Source organism: Cottoperca gobio, chromosome 8 (assembly GCF_900634415.1).
Source record: "Cottoperca gobio chromosome 8, fCotGob3.1, whole genome shotgun sequence".
NCBI classification, from domain to species: domain Eukaryota; kingdom Metazoa; phylum Chordata; class Actinopteri; order Perciformes; family Bovichtidae; genus Cottoperca; species Cottoperca gobio.
Genome location: NC_041362.1, coordinates 7,873,733 through 7,892,280, shown reverse-complemented (window position 1 = coordinate 7,892,280; position 18,548 = coordinate 7,873,733). Strand labels below are relative to the sequence as shown.

General features: G+C 41.9%; 1 protein-coding gene across 5 annotated transcripts in view; it reads left to right on the top strand.

Moving 5' to 3' along the window:
* The first annotated feature begins 13,425 nt into the window (after window positions 1-13,425).
* arhgap44a (Rho GTPase activating protein 44a) overlaps window positions 13,426-18,548 on the top strand; it is a 29,563-nt gene continuing 24,440 nt past the window's right edge. For 4 of the 5 annotated variants that reach the window (XR_003832631.1, XM_029437372.1, XM_029437374.1 and 1 more), the window contains exon 1: window positions 13,426-13,725. Coding sequence is in view for 4 of the 5 variants with exons in the window: in XM_029437372.1 (XP_029293232.1) it covers window positions 13,673-13,725 (53 nt within the window). In the remaining variant the exon portion in view is untranslated. The remainder of the gene's footprint in view (window positions 13,726-18,548) is intronic. The other variant, XM_029437371.1, reaches the window with a different exon arrangement.

Here is an 18,548-nt window from a genome sequence, read left to right as displayed (position 1 = left end):
CAGGATTACCCCAGAGCTGCCATGTCAGTCAGAGTTTCGCCAGAGACAACCCTGCTCCCTTCATCTGAGCCCTTTATCTCATCTCTCAGACACCGCTATATATGATATATAGTGGTTTGTGTGTGACTGTGTGTGTGTGTGATTTCTAATCCTAATAGCTGCATTTACACAGTGCATGACCACAAGATAACCTGTTTGGGAAAATGTGTGTCAAGGGGTTTGGTTTGAGCTACCCTGTCATGGTTTGCCCTTTCTGCTCTGTATGCAGACCATGTTTGTCTTTGCACTGTGTACTTGCAACTCTCTGGGTGGAACTTGAATGGTTGAGTTCAAGTGTTGTTAGAGTAATAACTTTAAAGTCATTCTGAAGTCCAAAACAGTTTCCTGTGTTTAGCAAATGGAAGAAGCCATTTATTGGAGACCACGTCTTTGACAGATAGTCTTCCACAACACTTTAGCCCTTTACATCCACAGCGCCCAGTATAAGAACACTATCAGTATATAACTATGAGTAAATCACTACACGTCTGTTTTGAAGTAGTTACAATATGTTAGTTTAACTTGGCCTTTTTACGACAAAGTGTTCGTCACAACCAAGGTTTTCCTGTCAAATTCAGTCGTCTCTTGCCAAGTATAAGCACACTGGAAAATGCATGTGGAGCACAGCCTTCTTAATAAATCAAATTATATTACGTCTGAAAATGTTGCAACTGGCATAAGGACATTGAATGTAAGTGAATTAAATAAAGAAAATGATATCGTCTTCACTTACATTATCATATTTTAGCAAACTTTCTTCACCAGGGAGGATAGAGTTGGTTAATCAGAGCTTATTTAGTCCAATATTATTCAAATGTATTCAGGGTATATAATATAGTTACCTATTCATATATTCCTATATATTCAGAGACATTTTAACATACTAATATTACAAATGATTTATTTAGTTAGAATTGAATGACAATACTGTAAAAGCTAATTGAATATTGATCCTTTGAAGGGTGATAAGGATTTATAAGGATTGTGCTTCATGATGCAAGGAGACAATACCTCATACACACACATACACACACACACACACACACACACACACACACACACACACACACACACACATGTTTACTCTGTGTCATCTCACAAGGACTCAGCTGGAGTAAACCGGACACACTAAAGCGAATGCTTGACTTGTTCTACACATCCTCAACACGATTACTCTAACTGAAAAATGTTAACACACTCCTCTTCTGGAGCCTAAACAGATGACAGCACCCAGCTCATACATGAAAACCAGACAGTTAAATAAAGTCCTGCATCAGGACCCACACTGATACCGTATCGTCTATCGTACCGTATAGCTACAGTATAAACATATGCAACCTGATCTAACCATTGTGTATTTGGGTTGTCAGTCTGCCATTATGGAGCCATTTTCTAATTTAGTGAAAGTAAAAACTTCTGTGTTTTCACACACACAGAAGTTGTTGCTTCATAGCCAGGAGAAGAAAACCTAAAGTTGTGATATTAAACCTAACAGGGACACATGGCGCCCAACACATCTAACTGAAAAAATAGCAGCTGCTGACAACCTAAGCTTGTTTATCACTTTGACCTGTCAACATGTTTTCGATTCATTATTTTGTCAGCGTTCTTGCAGCTGTTTGAATAAAGTGGGAATCGTGTGTTTGGGTGAGCCCTGTGTCTATTGCTGTGTGTGTTATTGCAATCTGCAGTTAGATCAAATGTGCTCATATTGTCTAAAACACAAATAAACATGCGCACATCACATTGCACAAATGTCACTGTTGGAGCAACCTCCAGATGTCAGAGATCTGAGCCCATTAGAGGGTAAAGTGGAGTGATGGATGATCTCATCCGCCGCTCCCTCCCAGAAAGAACAAACAAATGCAAACAACAGTAGGTCTTACACACGCAAAGCCCTCAATCTAATGACAGGGTTATAAGGTGAGCCGAGAGGCGGATCAAGACACTGCTCTGGTTCCTTAAGTCCCCCTTCAAGGTCTTCAACTCTAGCTAAGGCCATTTAAAATGTCTATAAATGCTCTGGAGCCGTGCTCGAGACCATCTTATCTTCTTTTGAGGAACAGCCGTAACCTGAGCGGATTTCCTAAATTGATCTTGTAGAAAAGGTCTTATCTGGTGTCCTCCTGGACCTGGAAGAAGTGGCAGGTTGGATGGCTCAAGCAGGCTTACATGTTCTGGTGAACTAAACTAAAAAAATCCTGTAAAGGCCGTTAGCTCGTTGTTTTCCATTGGTGAGTGTGATACAGTGGCTCTATTGCATTAGCAATTGGGAATAAGCATGTGTGATATTAAAGTGGTATCTGGATGCTTCAGAAACACGAAGCAGGATCTCAAACTGCTCATGACAATCACTTTAAAACAATGTATCCAGTAAGGCAAATGAAAGCTTTTTAAGCACGTCACTGTATTGGCCTAAGAAAAGTATGTCATGCTGACATGCCCTATTTGTTTTGCCCTTTTTTTGTTTTTACCATATAAGGAAGTTGTTTTTGTATTGCAGTGTATACAGACTGTAACTTTGTCTGTTCTTTAAGTATCAAAACAGGTTGTGTATTCCTGGCATCACAGGAGTTGTCGGGATCTTTTTCACAATATCCAGGTGGTTCACAAGTTTATCATCACGGTATGATACAACTTTATCACTTCGTGTTCACATCTATTTCAATTTATGTGCTTCCACTTTCAAAGGAACATACAATATGTGCAGCAAGCTTTCTGGAGGCAAAAAGTAATAATTGAAAATAATAATTTTGTGGAGTTGTATTCTGTAAAGCATAGGTCTTCAACAGGGGGTCCGCTGTTTTGTTTGTAGAAAAAGCAATAAAAAAATTAAATAAAGTTTATTTTCTTTTTATTAAAAAATAATTGTTTTGCTTTGCCATTCACATTCCCTCCTCTTCGCCTCTTGTGTACAATATATACAGTAGGGGGTCTCTGCACCACGCTACACCAGTTTGGGGGTCCTTAGCCTGAAAAACGTTGACGACCCCTGCTGTAAAGGAAGATAATGTTTGTATTTCTCCCTTCTTTGTCTTTTTTTTTTTTACAAGCTTACTCACCAAACACAATCATTCACACACAGTCAGTGTGTGTTTTAACCACCCACCGCTGCTTTATTATCATACATTTAGATAATAGCTTCAAAAGTTAATTCCTTTTCCAAGAACAGATCCTACTAGTCAAAGAACACATGTTGACTGTGTTTAAAAGGTTGCAGTGAACATTCACTGGCAACGGCGGCAACTAGATACCCTCAAGTGGAAGGCTTGGAGGCTGGGCGTCCCTAAGGGGCTATATTCTGGATGAAAATGAAGCCCATTATTCGAGCTGAGAACAGGTGCTTTCAACAAAGAACGCTGCATCATTATGGTCCTGTGGGATATGAGGGAAAATATCAAGGACTGGGAATTTACGATGTGGCCTTTTGAAAGCAAAGCGGATCAGATGCCGGGGGTCGTGAGTCAAACTAGAGAAGCCATTTATAGAATAAAGATGGAGAAACAAGGAAAGCTTCTTCTACATTAAGCTGGAAAGGAAGAGAGTTTTCTTAACCAGCATACAGCAGGTAACGTGACACGCGCGTGGAAATTATGAGTTGGTCAAAAAGATAATTTGAATCTGCCATGCATGATGGATTGCATTCATTGTCACTGTGATTACCACGTGTCACTGGATGACACATAAACCATGGTGCAATTATTTCATACTTTATTGTCTATTCAAGTGATGTAAATAAATAACACTTTAACTACTAATAGAGTTCTCTCTGAATCTTCTCATCTACTTTATTTTAATTTTATTTTGGAGGAGTTGAACGTGCTGCAGCGTAATTCATAGACCATTTACTTCAGGTTTGTGTCTTAATTATTTGATCTTTACTCTCAGCCACTATTTATTGTTCAGTGGAGAGGCCGTGCATGTCAGCAAATACTCTGAGGTCACAAGAAAGCAGATCTGTGGCCAAGACAAACTTCTCACTGAAGCTCCGACTGGGTGGTGGTCCTCTAAAGACGCGTTGTGCTCCACATTTCCACCACCTCTCCTTCCCTGTGCTTTTGTTTCAACATTCCTGACATGCTACTTCTCTCACTTCCCTTTTATTTCACTCATCAAGTACTTACAGGTCTCAATTCCCTACTCAGAAATCTAGAGCATCTCTTTAGCAAAGTTAGAAGAACCGTTGCCTCTAAAGCTTCCTCACTCACGGTAACCTACACGGATACTCTGCCTCTTGCCACCCATGGTGTTGATCAAGCTCTGCTCTCAAGCTCCATGCTCGCTGAAGCCTTCATGCAGGGCTCCTGTCAGACCAGAGCAGGGTCTCTTTGATCTGGGCTGAGATGACAAGGCTGCGGGGTCCCAAGGCCCCAGGCCTCCTCTGTCACTACAGGCAGAATATGACAAGGTCACTTAGGGGGAGGGCAGAGGGAACGCACTCATGATCTCCGATCTACCTGTATGATTGTGTGGGGGGAACACGGCTAAAGACTACAGAGGGCCCCGAGCTGAGGCGCAAATTGGTCCTCATGTATAAGGAAAGGGAGCATGTTGATGTTTAATACAAACCTAAATTACAAACATATTGTCTGATACAAACAACTATAGTGCAGAGCCTTGTGTGAAGCAGAATCTCTTCATATTTTATGGTTCAATATATAATGGGAACTTTTTTATGTGGCAGATTCTTTCAAGTTCTTTCAGTCTGACAATGTTTCACCCCTGCAACCATATTATTTGGTCTCTCATAAAGTCCATGTGGCCTGGGCACTTTTCTGTGCATAACACAATAAAATAACATAGCATAATTAACTGAAGCTGTACTACACTGCAGACATGCATGTAGTGCATTGGGTTTGTAATTCCTTGTGAACAGTAAATGATCTGTGGAGCCTCAATTTTGCAAATTTTTATAGTTTAGTACGAATACAATCACCGCTCTGATTGAAGAGTAACTAACTCAAGACATTTCCAGGCAGACCACTTATATAAATCAGAAATAGCTCAAACACACATGCTGTTTGTCTCTGAACAACACTCATTAGAAATGTACAGCCATTTGTCAGTCGCTGAGTTGTATTTTCAATCAGTCACGCAGTTGTCATATCCCCTGACTTTATTCTCTGTGCAAAGCTGAAGGCTGAAATTAAGTAAAGCTGGTCTGCGGGCAAGCAGTCAACCCCCTGAGGAAGAGACAAGACAAACATGATAAGAGGCTGTTGGTTAAATTACAGACTGCAGTCAGCCCTTAATGGAGTTCAGCGCAGGGTTGAGGGAAGTAAGGTCAGTCAGTCATCGAAACTCCTACGCTGCCGATGATGCTTCCTACATTCCTGAACACCAATGTCAACAGGAAAAGAGGCAGATTATTACATTAAATTCAACATTTTAAGCAAAAAAAACCCGTGGACAATCACGCTAACGTTATTGTACTTTAAGTCCACAAAGAACGTTCATTTGTATGATAATATACTGATCCCGCATCATGCAGCCAACACAAACAGCGCATTGACGATTGTGAAGTCTCCCTGCAGGACTAACCACGCTCATTAGCATTGGATAAACACACTGCTGCACTTGAAACATGTTTAGTGTATGCATATTTCATAAGGGTTGTGACAGTCCATTGAAAAGGCAACCTCTTCCAGATTTATAGCACATACTACAGCAGGGGTGGGCAAACTCCATAAACCACATACCACCTTTGGTTTACATACTTTCCTGAGGTCATGATCAAGATCTTTGCCAAATATACACTACACAGGTCTTAACTCAGGGATTCAGAGCTCTCTGAACATTTGATTTATGGACGCTTTAGTGTTCCGTTTGGCAGAGCCATTCTTGACCCGAGTCTCTAAAGCATTAGGTTAGAACAAGTGTTGTGGGATCGAGTGTTGTAATTCAGCGTTGTGCTCCGTGTACGCTTTACATTTCCCATGGTCTATGAGCCATCAGCTGTAATATCCTGCCTTAAATCTCTCCATCACAAGTGGATGCCAACCCAGAGAGGAGTTGGCGTGTCCCTCAGGTGGCTCACCTCACATTATAAATCCTGGACCATCTGAGCTCAATCTGTCTTTCGGATCCATGAAATGCCAAGGCTACCCCAAGGCCCTGGTTTCCACAAGAGTTGGTTTCATATCAAGTGTGTGTGTGTGTGTGCGTGTGTGTGTGTGCGTGCGTGTGTGTGTGTGTGTGTGTGTGTGTGTGTTCATGTGTGTGTTTGTGTGTGTGTGTGTGTTCATGTGTGTGTGTGTTCATGTGTAAATGTTCTACACCTGCAACAATATCAAGATGTGGAGTTAACAGTGATGGTCTGCAATGATGGGAAGTACTTTTACTCAATGACTGTACTTAAGTAAAAATGTTTTGCTACTTTTATAATACTACTTCAGATGCAATGAAATACAGTTGCTTAGTCCATTATGTTACGAATAACATGACAAAACAGAACAGAACAAAAACAGTAGCAGTGGTAGTTATAAATGATGACGTAAAACTTAATTGAGGAGGAATTCACAAGGTATCCAGCAGATAAATTGTATAAAGCAGTTGAAATTATCCCCAGTTTTACCACGTTAAACAATGAAGTGACGCATAAATAATTATAATCCATCCAATAATATAAAATATATCATTTTGAAGTGGGACATTTGGCATAATGCGTACTTTTACTTTTGGTATAAGTATATTTTGAAGCCAATACTTTACTTTACTTTACAGGACAAGATCTGAGTACAACAATACAAAATGGTCCAATGCCTATAGACATACATTTTTTTTCCATTGAATGCTTATTTTTATATGGAGTATATAAAATACATTTAAAAAGGATATAAGAAATATATAGAACAATGTGTATAGCAAAGATCAATTCCAATTTTGCAATGAATATTCCTTTAAAATACACAAAAACTCAAGTAAATAAACAGCACAAAACACAAACTATAACAATGAATGAATGATAATGCACGACTGTTTCAGCTTCAGTTTAAAAAGATCCATTTTACTGTAAACTCTTTGGATATTGTTCCCCAAACAGAAACATCTGTTCTCTATTCATTCTCTCTTTCAAGCGAAACCTACCATTTATTGTGTGCTTGCATGTATGTACATGCTCTGCCTCTGAGCACAAATTTATTCACCATACACCGCAGCTGGAGCTCACCACACCCACGCAAGCAGTTATTGAGTTGTTATTGGATGTTTGCATTCTGGTCTAGGTGATGAAAGGTGTTCTGTGAAAGGTGACACCTTTATAGCTGATATGAAAACACCATCTTCTCAATGTCCACACCTTATAAATAGAATCCATGAGTTATCCTGTTATAGTGATGATGATGATGATGATGATGATGATGAAGCCGCCACTGTCTTCTACTTTGGCCAGAGTAAGGAGCATTTTCCAGTTTGAATTACATCTCTTTCTAGATGCTGAGTGTCCAACATGCCATCAGTGTTTAGTGCTTCAGCTCGTGTCTCTCAACTCAAGGCCGACTCACCAGCAGACCTGCATTTAGCGTCTGAAAGGTGCTTAGGATAACCCTCATTTGCTGTCATTTGATGCATGTTAAAACAGCCCCCGTAGTTTAGACCTGTAATATCTTCCCCCCTCAGAAGTCACAGCGTTTTCATTAGGCCTGGCGCTGGGCTTTGCTGGGGCTCATTATGGCCCTAGATAACCCTTTAAAGATACACCACGAAGTCTGGGCCTGGCGCTCAGGCTTACCTGAAAGGGCTGACGTTAATGGTGAGCTTTGTCTCTCCACACCCAGTCTGCAAGAGACAAGAACTGTACCAACTACAAAGAGAAGCATACCCCTCTGCTTTTTGCGAGTAGTTTGACTCAAATTGTAGTTATTGATCCGTCATTAAATTGGTGAATTTCTTTGGATTAAGATGAGGACTGTGAGTTACAGCCAGAGGGGGTGTACGATTTACGGGGCCTGCCTGCTGCCTGGCTCACACCTCCTTAATGAATATGTCATACTTTTCTTCAATGACAGACCAAAGGCTTGCAGTGACCCACCCCTCACACCCAGACTGATTGATCTGGGTAATGTGATGCTATGTGTCTGAAGATAAAACACAAGCACGATGTACGTGGCGATCCTGCAAGTTAACCCTTCTGTTGACCGGGCAGCTTTTAACCTGAGCTCGTAACGTGCCATTAGGTCCTTCCTTATACTCTACACTTGTTTGCTTTGAGCAGAGCTAACACTCGTTGCTTCAACATAGTGTTTCCAGCGAGACTTAACCCATTTAAATCCAATGTACTGTATTTAAGTACAAATGAATGACACTTGAGTTTTTCCATTTTAATGCAACGTTACATTTCTACTCCACTACATCTCAGAGGGGAGTATTGTGCTCTTTATTTCTCTAAATGTGTGTTTATCAATGTGGACCTTCCTGTCCAGTGAAAAACATGTATCTCCAGATGTGTTGATTTCAAATGTTTGTGGTAAACTGAAGGATGAAGTGTTCCTGCATGGGTTGAGAACATTCTCCTACTTCTTAAGATAAATAAACTGTTTGAAAACCCTCTTGGATCAGCTGGAAAATGCATCGTCACAAAGCTGAGAACAGGGCTGTTTTTCTGAGCTCATGAAAAGTTGACTTTTTAGATGTAAGTGGTTCTCACAGGACAACAATGCAAACACACGATGATTTTATAGAATATCATGCGTTGTTGTAACTACCCGACAGTCTACAGCAGTAAAAAGCAACATACACATTAATGCAGCAGTATTATTATTTCAAAACATCATATATAATAGCATGACACTGACAGGGAACATTTTACTGCACAATGAATACTTTTATTTTTGATACTTTAAGTACATTTTGGCTGATGATGCTTGCATATGTTTACTCAAATATGGTTTTGAATGCAGGACTTTTGGTGAGTATTAGTACTTTTACTTAAGTAAAGGATCTGAGTACCTTTTCGACCACTGGTCACTGTCAAACTGCAGCCCACATATCAGTAGCAGGAATGGGTCATCAGGAGGAGAGGTTATGACCTAAGAGAAGGCTTCATTTGGTGAACTGGGAGCCAATTAGTCCCCAGCTGCCCTGTAGAGGAGCATAGAGTGAGAGGAAAAACACTCAGTCATCCCACTCACTGAGAGGAACAACAGGAGAGCAGATGAAGAATCGTTGTTCACATTTCTTTCTTCTTGTACTCTCGTGAGATGCATGCTGCAAAACTCGGAACTCTTTAATGATATCTGGGGGTTGAAATGCACCTCTGAATTCCCTTGTAGTTTGACTTTATGTTCTGCCCTTGCTCTTTCTCTGTTCATTGTGGAGGGATTACCGCTGAGAGAGTTTCTGAAACAGGCCAGCGGATGTGAAGAATCATCCATGCTGATTTAGAAGTGTCCAGAGACACTATAGAGCAAGACATTTTGGGGGGTTGGGGTTAGAGTCGAGAAGACCCCTGGAGATGCTTTCAGAAACGCTCGCTGCTTTGACGGGGGGCAGGGTAGGTGTCTGGACTGGGACTAGCCCGTTTGTCTGAGTGGGGACTAATGAAAACAAATGATCTGACAAGGTCAAAAGGTTGAGATCAAGGCTGAATGATCCTCCGTCCCGTCTCAATTTCCAACTTGGGAGATTAATGAGGGCAGAGAACAACCATTTCTCTATATCATTTACTCCCTGAGGCCTCGGCACCCTGGTGGCGGTGTGCAGCCCACCTGTTGGTCTATTAAGGCCTTATGACACCAGCCAGAGGGCATCCGTCCTGATTCGGGGTCATAACTGCTCTTTCCTGTCCACAGCACAGACAGGAGCATATTGTGTAGTCATGGCTCTTTACAAAGCCTCCAACAGTCAGCCTCCTGATTGTCAAATGTTTACTCAATATAGGAGACACAAGATGGTCACATTTATTTACCAGTACACAGTAGATCAACTAACCTGTACTGCTGAATACATATACAGATTCAATGAGTGACTTCCTCCTCAGTGACGCTTCTCTTAAGCTCCATGGAAAAACGTCACAGAAGCTTTTGCTATGGGGACTAATGAACATGCTTTTTTAATTTCACAGTTGTTGAAACTACGTTGATGAAGTCAGCAGATAATCATACACTTATACAAGACAAGCGTTTTATGTGGCATGTCATTTGTGTTTGAACATATTACATGCCAGATATCCTCTGTAAACAGTCCAGTCATGGTGCTAAAGCTGGTCCTTCACACTGTGGTGCTGAAGATGTTAGGGGGTTTATAAGAAGAGACTGCTCCCTTCTGGACAGTTAGAAGCAGCACAGAGTCCCAAAAATACATCACAATAAAGTCCGAACTTACAATCACTTTTAACTTTCAGAAAGAAAAAGATTAAGGGCCCCTTTCATACTTCATATTTTCAGCAATATACTATAATAATAAATTGAATTTATATAGCGCTTTTCGAGACCTCAAAGCCGCTTTACAATAGTAGGGGACGTGGGGGGAGGAGTTAGGACGAAGGGAAGAAAGGGAAAGAGAAAAGGAAAAATTAATAAATAAAAATAATAAAAATAATAATAATAATACGGTTAACAGGGAGCTAGCAAATGATACTTGAGAAGAGGTGCGTCTTGAGGCGGGACAGAAATATGGAGAGGGACTGAGAGTCACGGATGTCTTGGGGGAGGAGTTCCAGAGCCTGGGTGCTGCCCTGGAGAAGGCTCTGTCTCCAAAGCTGCGCAGCTTGGATATGGGGGTGGAAAGGAGACCACCTGAGGTGTCAGTGAGATAGGAGGGGGCTAGGTGGTGGAGGGCTTTGTAAGTGAGGACCAGGAGTTTGTAGTTGATTCGGAGGGAGACAGGTAGCCAGTGGAGTTCTTTGAGGACTAGGGTGATGTGGTGCCAAGATTTGGTGTGTGTGAGGAGTTCTGGACCAGTTGGAGTCTGTTGATGGAGCTTGCGGTGATGCCATATAGAAGCGAGTTACAGTAGTCAAGGCGGGAGGAAATGAAGGTGTGAATCAGTCTTTCAGCTGCTGGGCGGGTGAGAGACGGTCTGATTTTTGCAATATTGCGGAGGTGGAAAAAGGAAGTTTTGACAATATGGCAGATATGGGGCTCAAGAGAGAGGGTGGGGTCGAAGATCATGCCAAGGTTGCGTGCCTGAGGAGAGGGGGAAACAGTGGTGCCGTCAATGGTGAGTGTCAGGTTAGAGGTTTTGCTGAGTGTGGATTTGGAGCCGATGAGGAGGAGTTCAGTTTTGCTGCTTGTTAAGTTTGAGGAAGTTGTGTTGCATCCAGTTTTTTATTTCTATGAGACATGATTCAATGTGGAAGAGGGGTGGGCTATGGGGGGATTTGGTGCTGAGGTAGATCTGAGTGTCGTCGGCATAGCAGTGGAAGTCCAGGTTGAAGTGGCGGAGTATCTGACCGAGGGGGAGGATGTAGATTGTGAAGAGGAGGGGGCCGAGTACTGAACCTTGGGGGACGCCTTGGGTGACTGGTGCTGTGGCAGAGGAGTGGTTGTATCCAGACCGGGTGTTTTGAGGATTGGTGATTGGTGATCGCCGCTGTTTTGAAGGCAGATGGGACGGTTCCATGGGACAGTGAGGAGTTGAAGAGGTGAGTGAGGTAGGGGCAGAGGACAGGGAGGCAGGACCTCAGTAGTGGAGTTGGAAGAGGGTCAAGGGAACAGGTTGTGGGTTTGGAGGAGCTGATCAGTTGGAGGAGCTCAGGAGGGGTAACCAGGTTGAACTGGGAAAGGCGGCAGAGGGGAGGGGGGATTAGGAGGTCCAGGGAGATTGGGGAAAGAGTCACAGTGGTGGAAGCTGGGGTGCTTCTGGGTGGGGTACAGGGGATAGTGAGCTATTAATGTTGTTGATTTTGTCTGTGAAAAACTGGAGGAATGAGTCTATATGAACTATGAACTATATATGCTCAAATGTAAATTTCTTAAATGAAAGAACAATATATTTAAAAAATGTATTTATTATTCCTATCCTAATTCATAATCACATTATGAGCACAACACATTTAACCAAAGTCTAGTGCAGGGGTAGCCAACGCAGTGCCTACAGGCACTTAGTCGCCCGCAGGGCATGTTCTAAAAGTAGCTCTAGTCACCATGGAGCTCGGTCTAAAATGTGTATTTAATTGTTTTGCTGTTTTCTTTTTTAATCAATAACACCTGAATTATTCTTTCTTTTAAAATGACAATACTGAATATATAATTTAAAAAACTAAAATGTATTATGTATATATGAACCTGTCTAGGGTTAGTGTTCCACGCGCAAGCTAAATCTCCATTTTCCTCTTCGCTGAGACAAGGTGAACAAGTCACAGAAAGCATCGGAAGCTTCATTTAGAGCTGCACATTATTTAATTAAGAACAAGAAAGCCTTTTCGGACGGAGAGGTCTTGAAAGGTGCAATGATGTTATTGAAAACACTGTTCAAAGACGAGAAGAAAGGTTCTGATGTGATCTCCTCTCTCTCTGATGTTACAAAGTTAGTGTTTGTACAAACAGGATATGATTTGAAGATGTGACAGTTCATGATTACCTTAATTTTTTTTACAGAAGTGATAAAATAAAATATAACTGGTGTGATTTGTCCTCATTCATACAAAACTGTCAATAATATATGAATATTTATTATGATTATTATTATTATTATTATTATTAATAATGATTATATTATAATTAAAGGTGAACCGTGCAACTATGTTATTCAGGAAGTTTGTATCAAACAAGTAGCCCTTAAGATCGTATTATTCAGCACCCTTGAAGTAGCTCTCAGTATCAAAAGGGTTGGTGTATTTTATTTGTCTGTTACTTTGAGAAAGAAAAATAATTAGTACCACTTTGTACCATTTAAGTGCATTGGCACGTGGAAGACACCAGATGGAGATGTTAGACTGACTCACAGCAGTGACGGTCTTGGTCGACTCATACTTAAACTTTTGTGTACATGGTTATTTATCCTCTATTTCTAGCAGGGCTAAACATTTTTTTTATGTCTCTATGTAAATATAAATACTACACATACATTTTTTTGTTTCCATTGACTATTTATTTATATATTTTCTTTATTGTATATTTTCTTATTATGTATTTATGACCATGCAACCCTCTTGATTCAGCTGTAGACCTATTTGTGTTTCCCCATAAACTTGAATTTATTTGTAAATGAACTCGTTCAGTATTTGAGAAACACTATACTGCATGTAATTCCATGGTTGTAGTAAATTGCTGAAATCTAGACTAATAAATTGGATTTAAACACGATGTAAGCCTATGTCATCACGCCTCATAGCCCTCTGGGAGCCGGCTAGATTGGGTTCTTTATTGAGCATCAGCCTTGATTTACTACATTTCCCACACTGCATTGCTGCGCAGCCGCTACTTGTCACTGCTGTCGCTCTCTGCCTGTAAGTGCCCGCGATGAATCGGTCCAGCATCCCTGCGCAGGCAGTGTGGCAAATGTAGATGTAAAAATATCATTTGAAAATATGTAATCGTGTGGAATAGGTTTTCGGCGCTGGCAGCTTGCGATGAGGGAAGGAAAACATGCCAGATTGGATTTTGTGTTGCACCTCTGTGGAGCACGGACCGTTATATTGAGAGAAATAATGCGGAATATTTCCCCCTGTAGGTGTTAACGCAGAACATACAAGATGAAGAAGCAATTCAATCGGATGCGACAGCTCGCCAACCAAACAGTGGGAAGGTAAGCAAACCCTTTCCGTGCGCTATTTTAGCCGGGCCAAGTCAAAGGGAAGAGAAACCCCCTGTTTGGCCCCAATATGATGTGAATCTCATCCATGCAGATATGATTTATATTACATGTTATTAGGCTGAATATATGGAATAGACAATGGTCAGTGCAATCATACTAATACTGAGGAACAAAAGAATACCCCATGTTCATGGTGGTGCGTAATGTCCATTGGAAGAGGCTACCGCATAGGCAGCGTGTAAGCGCATTGCCCCAGTGCAACCTGCCCACGGAAATACATAAAAAAAGGCAATCGCAGCATCCCCATCACGCAGAGACACCCCACTTTAAGACAAGGTATCACCCCTGAAGTATGGAAAACATGCATTTGTGAAGTTACGGTGTGATTAAATGTACCTCCTGTCACAGAACCTGTCAATGGATGAACGTGATGCAGACTGATGCGGTGTGGGGCTGCGACGTGAGGGAAAAAGGGAAAAGGCGCAATGTTTTCATTACGCAGTAATGTCAGCTGTGAGGAGGGAAGCACCTCCTAGGCGTGGGTTATCAAGTCCGTGCATTCCTGAAGGTCGTTTTCTGCATCTGGCATTTATCTAACATACTTTTTGTTTGAATAATGAGATTATATTGTTACCCTTTTAAAGGGGAATCTTTATCATGCCACTGTAGTTCTTAAAAAACAGATCCAACTGAGAGGTTAATGTGGGAGGATTTTCCATCTCTCTCCTCACAATCTCCTATATGCTGTACTTGCGCATCTGGGTGGTTTCCGAAATCTCTTCCCACCTTCAGAAATAGATGCGTTGTGACCTTTTACATGCAGGTCTTATGCGTTTATCACTCTCCCCCCACCCTGTCTGTTCACCTCACAGGGAGGCAGAGCAGCTTGTGAAGCAGCACTAGGCCAGAGGGTGTTCTCTGCTCGGTGTACAGCGGGGGATTAGGACCAGGAGGTGTGGGTCATTATTATTACAAGGCGATGTGAGTGGCTGCACTCAGAAGGGAGGGGACACACCTTGCAGCCTCTGTTTGTGCTATCATCGTCAGCTGGTCCAGGCTGCTTTTTCTAGCTTTAGTCTTTTTATAATCATTTCTGTGTGACTCATTATAATGTGTATGGGTTGGATTCTGGATATGTGTGTGGGCAGGGGCATTGTGGGCCTTCATGTGAGCAGAGAAGGGTGTGTGTGTGTGTGTGTGTGTGCGTGTGTGCGTGCGTGTGCACTTATATAGCACTATTTGAATGTACATCGCACATGTAGTGCATGCCGATGCTGTTGTAAGTATAGCGTCCCTCTCACACTCTTCTGAAGCTGTCTGTCTAAGAGCAGCAACAGCTACCTGCTGAGGTAATCTGCCTGTACCTCCATACAATAATGACCAACGTTTTCCCCCCTGCTAATAGTACATACAGTTCACAGTCAGGACTGCCACTCTCAAAACCATAAAAGTAGAATCATAATCAGAAATACACAGTTATCCACAGTCCATCGCCTCTTACTAAAAGGAACGTCTGTGACACAAAATTTGATTTGAGCTTTGGATTGGGGCAAGAAGTGACAGGTGTGCCCCTCGTGTGACCTTGAGCAGTGTCAAACATTGGCTGTGTCACACAGTGAGAGATGTAAAGAAAAGAATAGTCAAAGTTGTGCCATCTCGAGCAACCTGGGTCGGCTCATTAAATGAAGCTAGACCGCGCAACGCTTTCTTGGTATGGGCAAGAACAGTATATTTTCACTTAAAGTGACAGTTCCTGATCCACTCGTGCACAAATGACATGCATTCTTGGTACAATAAGGTGCTCTGGATAAAACTGTCCATCAAACGTGTTTTTATGTTGCTAAGAAAATCTGGAGGAGTATGTGCTGCCTAAAGATCAGCATGCTGTTCTTGTTTCTTGTCTTCTTGTTTTGCATGTATTTAAAGGAGGTAAAGAGATATTGTGCTGATCTTTGAATGGCTCTTTCTTATGTTTGCGCCCTAACCACGAAGGTCGATGATGTACCACCCACAGAGGAGAAATGTGTGAGTGTGTGTGTGTGTGTGCATATATTATGTAGTGACAGTGTGTTAGGATCCATGTGTCCTGGCACACACATTCCTTGGTGTGTTAGTGCAGGATCAGCGGGTGGGGGTCAGACAAATGTGTGTATGTGCAGATTAATGAGGCATCTTAATGAAAACATTCACCAAACATTCCCGTCATGCTACAGTTCTACTACTCTACTACAGTCTTTTCTTCACGCAACACTTGAGCTTCTTTTCTGCGAAGAAGAGCATTTCATCACATTTGTAATGGTTGCTGAACCCATCCCATGGAGATGGTGTGTCGCTGTGTTGACTGAAATGGAGATGCTTTCGGTTTAAACTCTAGTTGTCCTTTCGTTTCCTTTCCAGTAGGTTCATGTCTGTCCATTAATGACTTCACTTACTCACTGAGGCTTCAGATATAAGTCATTCTGCTGACTCAGCTTCACCCATCTTCAGAGTAGAACGGGGGTCTTACTCTGTTGGTTTGAGCGTTTTACCTCCCTGAACCTCAGCAGTCTCAGTAGAGCTGTTTAATAACGCTGACCAGTCCTCCTCAGTCCTTTCAAAACAACTCAACAAATCCACACCAAGAAGACTATCCATACTGGAAACTGTAACACTTTGATAACAAGAATCTGTGTGAGGTGTAGGTTAGGCTGACTTTTAATCTACTCACTTCCCTCTGGCATGTATTATCATGTCTGTAATAGCGTGTCTTTCCACATTCACAGTATTACCGTGAGTCTTTTTTATGTGTGTCTTCTATGTGATGGAGATTGAAGGTCTTTTTCAAGTGGGGGGTTGGCGATCAGGTGTGCTGTGTCAGCATCTCTCTGGCTCTCCGGGGCTGCTGCTTGCCTGGGTGAGATCCATGTCATGTGATCGTCAACTTGACCAATCGCCTCTGCGGAGCAAGACTTCATACTGGAGGATGTGCAGCCATGCATACTCTATAGCTAAAAGAAATGTGTTATGGCACAGTGGGAGAGACAACAGGGTGTCACAGCTCTGGAAAGAGCCAGACATTATGTGTTTGTGTGCATTTTGTTATGTTAATGATAACTTAAACCATCATGTTTGGTAGTTCAGCCTTTAGTGTTTGATGCCCTCTTACACACCATAAAAGCCAAGAAAAGATAACTTTGTTCCAGCCAGCTCACACCCTCCATTTCTCTTGACCTATTTCTCAATTCCCAACTCACTGCCCTATCTAGGTCTAGGACAGCCTGATAAAAAAGATCCCATTATACATGTCTGTACGTCTGTCAGTGAATTTCACACATGAAAGAAAGAAAAAAGCATAATTTAAATGAAAGCCCTTTTTTTCTTTTAATACTTGAAAATGGAACCACTCTCTTTAGGCCTAACCTCCTGACAAATTACCTTCCATCGTCACACTCTGCATCACTCACCTGTGTGATTTTTCACCAATACATAGTGTATGGTAATAGCATTCTTCCTGCTCATGCCTTTCGGCTTTAGCTCACCACTCCACGATGCAATCATCAGAATATGGCAGCCATTTGTGGGCTGGCAGATGGGTTAAAAATGCTTTCTCTCTCCCATATTGTCTCACTCTTACTCTCTTTCCCTTCCCTTCCATCTGACAATGTGACGCAGAAGGCGAATGCGTTGCCAATGAGTTTGCATGCTGGCCTCTCTTAGAAAAAAGAGTTATACAAATGGGACAAAGAGAGATGAAGAAGGACACAAGGCCAACGTTATGAAATGTGTCGGAGCATGTTTGTGAATACTCCAGTGAGAAGTTTGCATGTTAATGTGTATGCATATCATTTACTCTACTGTTGGCAAAATGACAGACAAGAAAATCTCATGCATGAATCATTAAAGTATTAATCCTGTAAACACATTTCTGTTTGCATAAAAAAAAAAACACCTTTTGCTTGTTTTTACATTCAGCCCGGCGTAAGCACGTGTGCACCTCATGGCGAGAATGTGTGCGGGACTCTAAACGAGCATATGGTAGCTGACAGGTAACATGAGACGTAGGAGGCAACACTGTTGAATGCCAATGCAGCATCTCCTCCTCTCCTCTCTCTCTCTCTCTCTGTCTCCTCCACCTCATAGCCTTGATTCGCCGGCTTGCCAGATGACGACGACACTGTAGAGATCTCAGAGCAAGTGGCCTTCAAAAGGGCAAGCACTGCTCAGCTGGGTTCACCTTTGTATGGTTTCTGGCTGATCAAATTGTTAAACTGGAAAGAACACTGTCAGCATACAATTGAACAAGTCAAGGCCCTTCATGGCAATAGATGTATGTCGTTTTGAGGCAGTAGTCATAAGCAATCAGAAATGAGTCATTACTTGCGTTGTAGATCACATATTTTTTATTTGAAGCAAGATCTGTTTGTAATTGTATAGTGTCATTCAGTGGTAGTATCAGAGGTCCATTTTGATAACCATCCCATATCCCCGTCAGTGCCTCTCAGAGACAGCATACTACTCGATTGAATTGGTGATAAAGAGCCTTTGTCAGGGGGCCATTTTAGCCATCAAAAGAGAGATGATGTAATATCTGACAGAAGCGCTGTTTCTCCCTTTCTATGTCGCTGATTCAATCAAAATCAAACGTCTTAAAGAGCCCCTGTACTGCTGGTCCGCTACAAACTCAGCGTTAGTATATTGTATTAGCACACGTGTAAGAAATACTCATTTGCAATTGGATTTCGTTTTTGTCCCTGTCGACATGCTGCATATTAAAAGTGGGTTCGATCGTGACTATGTTGTGGTACAGATGTCAGGGTTGACCTAGTCTGTTGCTC